At 50.2% G+C, this 9,400-nt stretch overlaps 1 protein-coding gene across 1 annotated transcript; it reads left to right on the top strand.

Annotated features, from left to right (window-relative positions):
* Window positions 1-293: 293 nt before the first annotated feature.
* Window positions 294-9,400, top strand: CSRP2 (cysteine and glycine rich protein 2). Its single transcript, XM_065669286.1, has 6 exons — window positions 294-371; window positions 4,184-4,310; window positions 6,214-6,382; window positions 7,580-7,712; window positions 8,377-8,470; window positions 9,077-9,400. The coding sequence occupies exons 2-6, from the start codon at window positions 4,199-4,201 to the stop codon at window positions 9,151-9,153; spliced, it is 585 nt and encodes a 194-aa protein (XP_065525358.1). The 5' UTR covers window positions 294-371; window positions 4,184-4,198; the 3' UTR covers window positions 9,154-9,400.

Raw genomic sequence — 9,400 nt, 5'->3', positions numbered from 1 at the left:
GGTGGCCTTGGCAGTGCTGCGGTGAGGGCTGCACTTCTGATCTTAAAAGGTCTTTTCCAGCCTGGCCAAATCCATGGTTCTACCTGAGGCCACACCTGGAGAGCTCCTGCTGCCTTCCGGGCGGCTCTCGCAGGGTCACGCAGCCCGTTCAGCCCCTCGCTCCTGGCTGGGCGCCGCACGGGTCGGCTCTGACTGCGACAGCGATGGGGCCAAGCCCCGCGGTGACTGCGCGAGCACGGCTGCCCCCGCCACGGCCGGGCTGGCACTGCGCGGCGGGGTTGGGCCAGGCCCGCCATGGCTCCGCCCCGGCTCTTTAACCGGCTGCGGGGCCGCGCCGGGCTGAGACGCGTTGGGGCGAGCAGAGCCGTGAGGTGAGAGCGGTGGAGGTGCGGGATAGGCGCGGTGGTCGCTGCGCTGGGGGGCCTGTCCCGTTCCACCCCAGCCGTGAGGGCGGCGGGGAGTCCTCCGGAGACGGGGTGTGAGGGGGCCGGTGCTGGGGCCGGGAAGGGGCGCAGGGGGCGGCTTCGGCAAAAGGGTGCGTGAGGGTCCGCACGGCCGGGGCTCCGCGGGGCTGCGCGGTCGGTGTGCCGAGCGGAGCCGTGTGCTGAGCCTGGCTTCCCCAGGGCCCCGGAAAAGCAATCCAACTGGGCAGCTGGAGATTGCTCAGTGCCTGCCTTGGGGCTGGTTTAGGCTTCTTGTGTTTATGCTATAACAGATGGTTTGGGAAGGACTTTGCAGTCGCTGTGGCTTGTTCCTGGCGTTTTGGAGGGCGCTGCGTAGCGTGCTCCCCTCTTGATGGGTACGAGCTTAGCCGAAGTTGGGATACTCTCATTAGAGAACAGTAGCAGCCAGCAAAGCTGCAGTCTAAAGTCGGGGTTGTTGGCACTGGTAGTGAGATCACCTGGGTGTCTGATCGCTGCTGCAGAGCTCCCTGGAGGCCTGCCTGAAGTAGCCAGCGGGTCCTGAGGGAGCGGGGAAGGCTTAATGCAGGGCTGGAAATGTGGATCTGCTGCCTGTGGAGCTCTGGAAGGAGACAAGGGCAGCAGGAATCCAGGGGGGCTCCAGCGGGTAGGAATACAGGCTTGTGTGCTGTCCTACGTGCAGAGCTGTTTCATCTTGGCCAGTTTCACCTTAGGTGCCTTCCAGGCACCGCTGCCTCGGGGTACCCCTTGCTGTTGGGTAGTTGAAGAAATAACTGCTGTTCTTCCCACACAAGCTGTCATGGGATGATAAATGGAAATATCTTCTGTGGAAGAGGCTAAGGTGACCTGGAAGTGTTGACTTCAGTCCCTTTGTGCTTTCCATTTAACGAATTCCCAAAGCCCTTATCAGAAGCTGACCAGAGTCACCTAATGGTTGCCAGGTCGTCTAATACTCCATCTCCTTTGGGAAGGAGGAGTGGAGCTGCGCCCCGTGTTGCTCAGTATTGCATGGGAGATCTGGGGTAAAGCTGGAAGCCTGATCCAGTTCCTCAGCTCTCGTGTGCATGGCAACTAAATAATTGTTTGCTAACAAAGCGATTACAATAATTTAGGCTCATGTAAATGCACAGAAAAAGCATGAGCGTGGGGATGGTGAGACGATAAGACAGAAGTAGTTCTTGTACCAAATACTATTTATGTTTTGGAAGGCGTACAAAGTGGAAAGGAATCTCTTCTTTTCCACCCTTTTTTTTCTTTCAGTTTTTTTCCAGCCTGTGCATTCCTTTTTCCAAAGCTTTGTGCAGTTTATATTCCCCTTAAATAAGGACGCTCTTTGCTGTGATTGATGTCAGCTGCTGTGTAGTAGCACAGCCAAGCACTTGAATACAAGAAATGGAATCTTAATTTTTAGACTCTACAGTTGTGCCAAGAATGACAAAGGCAAAGTGGGATATGTCATAAAATGTCATAAAACTACTTTTATGAGCTCAGTCAGAGTATTAGTGCTAAACCATGGAGCAGTAACGGTGCTAATCCCGTGGAAGTATTAAACAAAGGGATATCTCAGTTATTAGTGTCAGTGTGCAAATGGCACTGCTCAGCCACTCCAAGGAAGTTTCCTAAGCCTTTGCTTAGGAATGTACCTAAGATGCCCCAATTTAGCTTAATAAACTAATCTTATTTTCCCACATGCCATGAATGGCCGTCTGCTTGTCTTGGACAAAGGTCTTGGAGCAGCTACTTGGCAGCATGTCTGACTTGGGAACCGTGCACCCTGCCCTGCATCCCTAAAGCTGCTGGTCAGGCTGTTGGGTCAGGAGGCTTGTTCTAGCAGCACCATCAATATGGGTTGCTTGATTCAGGCTCAGGGAAGATGCGATTCAGGCTCTGAGATGCGAGTTGTGAGTCTTCTCTACCCTTCCTGGGGAGCACAAGGCCACAGCCAGACCCCCTTCCTCTGCCCCAGGGTCTCTCCCACACGGTGGTGGGAGCCGTGAGAGAAAGGGATCTTGAAGCAAAGTGCTCCTCTCTGCCTCCCTGTGCTGGCAGCACTTCCAGTTCCTATTTGTTGGCCAGATCATAGTGGTGCTTCCAGTTCCTCTCTGTTGGCTAGGGGAGAGCTGGAGGGTGGTAGTCCTCTGCTTCTGGCTCAGAGGAGTGAGTGGCAAAGCTGACTGAAGGGAGAAGGTTGTGGGCATGGTGTGGGGTCTCTTACTGTTTGGCCAACAGAGGATTGTTTCTAAGGGTAACTGAAGGTGAGTTCTGCTGAGGGAAGTCAGAAGCTCACAAATTCCCTCCTTCCCTTCCTCCCTGATTGCTGACCTGTACCACAGTGTGGCTGGGGGGAATGGTGCTGCTGATGGGGTAGGGTGGCAGGAGGTTCCTCTGGGCTTCCAGTGGGCAAAGCTATGGTCCTCACCCAGAAACCCTGTTTGAAACATGGGTCAGTAAGGAGCAATGGGGGTGATGAGGCCTGAGCCGCTCTGCTGGGTTAGTCTCACTGAGACAATAAACCTCTCTCTGGCTGCTGTTGGGCTCTGGACTTGTGAAAGGTGCTTCTCTGGTGGTGAACTGCAGGGCAGCAAACCCGTGTTGACGAGCAGTCACAAGTCGAGGGTGGTTCAGTGATGCCTGAGAGACGTGCCTTCAACAAACACTGCTGTATTAGCTTCTGGTGGTGGTGGTGGCAGGAGGAGGAAAGCCCCTGACAAGCTGAAGGTGGCTAGCAGTGCTCTGCTTTGGTGCTGTAACCTGGGGCATTAATAGAAGGAGCTCCCAGCTGAACTGGGTGGGAACTGCTGGGGTGATGGCAGGAGTGCAGGAAAGCTGGGGAGGGGGCAGACTGGCCTGACATGGGGCCCTTGCTGCTTCTGGCTTAATGTAGGAGACTGTTCCCAAGGCTGCAGTTTGACAAAATGGGTGGTGGTGCCTGTCCAACCCTCCTAGCCTTATGAGTGTCTATTGCAAGTGGTGTAGGTGAGGGAGTTCTATTTTAAAGAAGCTGTGGCTCCTTGAGTTTGGTTTGGTTCATACACGTGCCTGGTAAAGGTGCAGTTCCTGTAGCAGCAGTGGAGTCCCCAGGAAATGATGCCCCTTACACTTATTTGAAGTGTAGGCTTGATCTTGGAGGAGTTCAGAATGTCCCTGCAGCCCTAATAAGTGGTTTTCCGCTGAAGTGAACTTTGGCTTGTACCGCATCCCAAATGATACGCCCTGCAGTAAAACAAAATGCCGTTGCTGGCACAATTGGTTTGCTTCCATCAGACAAGAGGCCCAGCATTAATGAAGCATAGAAACCAAAATTGTATCCAGCTGGGGGGTGCGTTCACACAAGGTACAGTAAAGCCCTTGTGCATGAAACTGTAATTTGTGCATATCCAATTTATGTAACTTCCAAAACCCTGGGCAGGGACAGGAGGACACGTCTCTTGAAGACCGTGTCTCTGTTTTTCTTGCTGTTAAGCAGCAGCCTCTGTTCCTCTTGCCAGTCCATCTGCTGTTACAAATAGCTGTAGAGAGCCTGCCTAAGCCTTTAAGCCTGGTCTGGGATCTCAAGGGCTGAGAAGTGGGTCTGACCACAAAAACTCCTCACACTGTGGAAGGTCGTGTTTTCAAACAGCTGGTAAAATCGCAGGCGTTGTGCTCTGGTACACAGGCTTCACAGGCCTGGTCTGAAGGAGCCTGTAACCCCAGCTGTCCTTCCGCTGGGGCAGTGGAGCGCACCGTGGCTAACAGAGCTCTCCCTTTCTCTGCCCCGCCAGGCACGCAGAGTTGCCATGCCAAACTGGGGAGGCGGCAACAAGTGTGGCGCCTGTGGCCGCACCGTCTACCACGCTGAGGAAGTGCAGTGTGATGGCAGGAGCTTCCACCGGTGCTGCTTCCTCTGCAGTAAGTACTGCCCTGTCCTGGGGGTTACTACAGCAAGGTGTTGCTCTGCAGGAGACATCCCAGGCTCAGCTAGTACCTGTGACACACAGGTGATGGTGTGGCCAGAAATGGCTTTGTCCATCATGTGTTGGGTTTAATGCCTGCTTCATCATGTGCTTCCTGGGCTGGGCAGTACCGAAGGGAGAGTCTGTCTCCTGAAGAGAGATTATCCTACCTGTCCAGTGCAGGAGATGCACTTCCAAACCAGAACACATCGTGCTTTTCTCTTGTATGCCCCCTTCCCAGCCTTCTCCTTGGGAGTCTAAGGGATTTAGGTTAGAAACCTGGCATAAGTATTGCTTAAGCAGAGGAGAAAGCCCCATGGCAGGGCTGTGTTTGCACTGATCTCAGCTCAGCTGGACTTCTCCTGGAGGTCCTGGGGCCAGCAGCAGCTGAGGGAACAGTTATCACTGCCCTGCTCTGAAGCCCCACACAGAGCAGGACACCAGCATGCTTGAGCACAGCCAAGCTGTCGATGCTTTAGCCCAGCCAAAAGCCTAGACGTTTTTGGCACAGGGGCCTGTGGTTTATTTCAGATGAAAGGAGTCCAGAACGTTATTTTCCAGTCCAGCCAACACACCCAGTGAGGCAGTGAAAATCACTCTCTCTGCTGAAAAGATCTCTGCTTAGATGGAGGGAACAAAGGGTTGCTGTCCTGCTTGGCAAACAGACAGCCTGTCTGTCTGAATCAGAGAATTATACCTGACTACAAACAGGACGTACTGTTTTGTCCCACTTGCCGGTGTTTTAATACCTGTGGGCACGGCCAGGGTTTTGGCCCTCTTCGCATAAGCTGCAGTCACCACTGGCTCTCTCGAAGTAGTTTGCTATAGGGTACAGCGTAACACCAGCGCACTGTGCTGGCATGTGGGCCTCGGCACACCTACGCTCCTTAGCTCTACAGCAGTCACAAAAACAAGATTAGATGTCTCGGCTGCCTCATTTTCAGCCTTTTATGGGAGTTTCTATTAAAAGAAACCTGGAACTTAGAGTCAAACAATGGCTCTAGTGTGTCTGAGTATTTGCTTTTCCTTTGTGCGCAGTTCTGGTGGGGTTAAAGTCTGTAGGCTTAACAAACATGCATTAGTTGATTTACTTATTCGATATTAGCATCTTATAAAAAGAAATTTGGAGCTAATGAATGCCATAAGCGAAGGTCACCCTGTGTTTTGAAGACCTTAAAATTCCTTTTAAACAAAAATATTCACAAGGCTTTTTCTATTTTTTGTCTCCCCGAATTCTTTATCACGGGCATAATACTGTTACAGACGGGAAGAGCGTGCCAGCTGGGATACAAAAGAAGGTTTAAGAAGGAAACAGTTCTGCCTTCTACTGTAACCTTGAGCAGAGAACTTGCATTGTGCTGAAGGACAATGTAAGAATGCCAGAAAAGCACAGCCCCTCTGGTGACAGCTGTGAAATGGCCCCAGCTCTGCCCCAAACCAGCACCGAGGCAGGGAAAACCTTGGAGGTTGTTTTCTTTCCCAGCCCCACCCTGGCCAGAAGGGCAGGACAGGGACTTTTCTGCACTGGTAGATTCGTGCTTTATGCCGCATGGCATCTGTCAAGGGGAACTGCTGACTGCACTATCTGAGTTTCTGAGCAGCCTCATTCATCAAACCATAGCAGATTTCCAAGCTTTAAATGTCATGGCCATGAAGAGGTGGGAGGGAACAGAGCTCTTTATAGAGCTAAGCATAACTCACTCATTCAAACAGCAACCTGCTTCCTCTAATCTCTGGCAGTCCCAAGAATTGTGGACTAGGAGACCCATAATACCACTTCTCACTTGATTTTTGGCTTACTGCATGTGCTGATGGAAATGGCCCCTTAAGGCAGTTTAACTTTTGGCTTTTTCCTCCAGTGGTCTGTCGGAAAAACTTGGACAGCACAACTGTAGCGATTCATGATGCTGAAGTTTACTGCAAGTCTTGCTATGGAAAAAAGTATGGACCAAAAGGTTATGGGTATGGCCAAGGGGCAGGAACGCTGAACATGGACAGGGGAGAGAGACTAGGCATCAAGCCTGAGAGGTGAGTTGGAGAGGGTGTGATCCTTGTCTCCCTTACTGCTTTCAGAGGAGTCTTTCAGGCTGGATTTTGTTCAGGACCAGAGAATGATGGAATGGTTTGGGTTGGAAGGGACCTTTTAAAGCTTATCCAGTTCCAACCGCTCTGCCATGGGCAGGGAGACCTTCCATGAGGCCAGGTTGCTCAAAGGCCCGTCCAGCCTGGCCTTGAACACTTCCAGGGATGGGGCAGCCACAGCTTCTCTGGGCAACCTGTGCCAGTGCCTCAGCACCCTCACAGGGAAGAATTTCTTCCTAATATCCAATCTTAATCTACCCTTTTCCAGCTTAAAATCATTCCCCCTTGTCCTGTCACATCATGCCCTTGTAAAAAGTCCCTCTCCAGGTTTCTTGTAACCCCTTTAGGCACTGGAAGCTGCTCTAACGTCTCCCTGGAGCCTTCTCTTCTCCAGGCTGAACAACCCCAGCTCTCTCAGTCTGTCTTAATAGGAGAGGTGCTGCAGCTCTCTGACCACCTTTGTGGCCTCGAGACTGTGGGTCTCAAGTTGCTCTCCTGAATAAGCTGCAAATGCAAGTGTTCAACAGCTTGGTGCAGGGATGGTTTCAGAGCTGAGAATCTGGGGCTACAAGAAGAATGAATTTTTAACTGGCAAATGAAGACCCATTTGTGCTTAATTATAGCCAACCCCCCCATTAAATAGTAAACATTCCTAGTTTGATTAAGTCCTTGCTGTGAAGCAAAGCGTGTGGAAAGAAGCTGAGGTATGCCTCACAGCTTGCTTCGTGCCAAGTTCCCACATTAGTGCTTGATGTTTACATGGTGTATGCTCTCCAGCCAGGCTCAATGACCAGTTCAGGTTCCAGACAGGAATTTAACAGAGCTCTTTGTAGCTTACTGTCTGAGGGATTCATGTCCTGATACAGAATTCAGCACTTCTAGAGAAGTGAAAAGGGGAAGGCTCCTCAGAAAACTAACTTTTACAGGTTCTTTTTATCATTTGAAGTAGGACCTTTCTCTCTTTGGATTTGTTTTGTTGGAGTTTTTTTTCCCTACTAAGTTGTCATTGTCCAGCCTTGCTGGTAACTTACTGCTCCAGTCCTGCAGAGGTACTGTGTGCTGGATACTGCCCTGTTAGTGTTAAGAAGAGCAAGAGGTTATTTAGGACAAGAATAAAGACCACAACTGTCCCCTTTCTTTCAGCACACCCTCTCCCCACCGACCCACAACGAATCCAAACACTTCAAAGTTCGCCCAGAAGTTTGGAGGGGCAGAGAAGTGCTCCAGGTGTGGTGATTCTGTGTATGCAGCTGAGAAAGTAATAGGAGCCGGAAAGGTAAAGAACTGGTGTGCCGTTTGTACCTGCTGCAGGGACTTTAAAGTGAGCCAGCCAAATGTGTCACATGGGTTCCAGGAGGGAAGCAACTGCGGGGCAGAGTTACCTCGAAATTGCACTTCTCAGTATTAGAAATAATACTTGGAATTTGATAACTTAATTGAACAGAAAGCACTTGAAATGCAGGGTGCTGAGTGCTCTCCTTGGGGTTTAGAGCTGAAGCTTCACTATCATCTCAAGTCAGAGACATGAAGTTGATTACACGAGTGCTCTCTCCCTGCAGGAGAGGGAGCAGGCTTGTGGTGTGCAGCTCCTGATGGAGGCTGAAGGGGATGTTCTCTGGAAATACCCTGTAAAGCTGTGTGTCAGTCTGCCAGACTCACTAAAGGGAGCCAAGATCTGTTCTGTTCTGAACTGATCAGAGCGAGACCAAACCTTCCAAAACGCTGCCCAGAATGGGATGCTCTGTGGAATGAGGGCCTTTGGGCCACTTGGAGAAATGTAGATGCTCTTTGCTGCTGGTGAACTGGTGTTTGTTACACCAGTCATTTATAAGCAACACTGATGCAGGCACCTCCAGTTAATGCATTTTTTTTCTTTTTTACCAACTCAGGCATTCTTTGCATTTAAGATGTCTTTTTTTCTTGTTATTTTTTTCCCCTAGCCATGGCACAAAAACTGCTTCCGATGTGCCAAGTGTGGAAAAAGCCTAGAATCTACAACTCTAACTGAAAAAGAGGGAGAAATCTATTGTAAAGGTGAGGAAAGAAACAAATGCCGTTTATGGTTCAAGGTAATGTGTTACAAGGATAGCTGCTCAATTTATTCCTGGTATGAGAAATTTTCATGCTCTTGTCAAGATAGAAGTGTTCTATAAGGCATAGGAATAGAGCTGATAGATGAAGTATTACTGAAGCTGCTGATGTAGTTCACCTCTGCATCAAGCAAAACATTGCACACTGGGAAGTGCAAGAGCAGCCCCTGCCCTCTCCCAGGGTCAGGGCATAGATCAGAGTAAGAAAACAAGCTAGACAGCATCCTGCCATGCCTTCTTCCATGGCATTGTGGGTATAAACTTGATCCACGCAGTGGTTTGACAACCTGTGCCTTAACAGACACCTGGGCACAGAACTGATGAGCTGCTTTCACAGAGCAGGTTGGGAGCTACATGGACTGAACAGCCATAGAGGCTGAGTTCAGTCATGGCAGTTGTGCAGCTTGACAGTGTTTCTAAGCATTGCTTCTGATGGGGATGATCTGGTTACTGACAGGAAGCAGATGAGGTGCTTGTCCTATGCAGAGCTGTTGTTAATTAAATTAATCAGCCATAAGCTTCAGATACTCCACGTGCCTCTTTCTCACAGGTTGCTACGCGAAGAACTTTGGCCCCAAAGGATTTGGGTACGGCCAGGGAGCGGGTGCCCTTGTTCATGCCCAGTGAGAAGGCACGGCTCAACACCCCTTATGGCTCTGCTGAGATCCTGCTACAAGAACCAGGAGTTTCCTAAATGTTACTAACTACTGTGAAACAGCTACTAGTTACTGTAGTGCTTGGGCAGACATTCAGCAGATGATTATTAATTGTTTTTAAAAAGCACTGCTTTTTTCCTTGCTTTGTGTATCACACTGTAACACTTTTAATACTGAGTATCAATTTAATAAAGCTTTGCTTATTGATATATCCTAAA

The sequence above is a fragment of the Lathamus discolor genome, chromosome 1, assembly GCF_037157495.1.
Source record: "Lathamus discolor isolate bLatDis1 chromosome 1, bLatDis1.hap1, whole genome shotgun sequence".
Taxonomy (NCBI): domain Eukaryota; kingdom Metazoa; phylum Chordata; class Aves; order Psittaciformes; family Psittacidae; genus Lathamus; species Lathamus discolor.
This window is presented reverse-complemented; position numbering and strand designations above follow the sequence as displayed.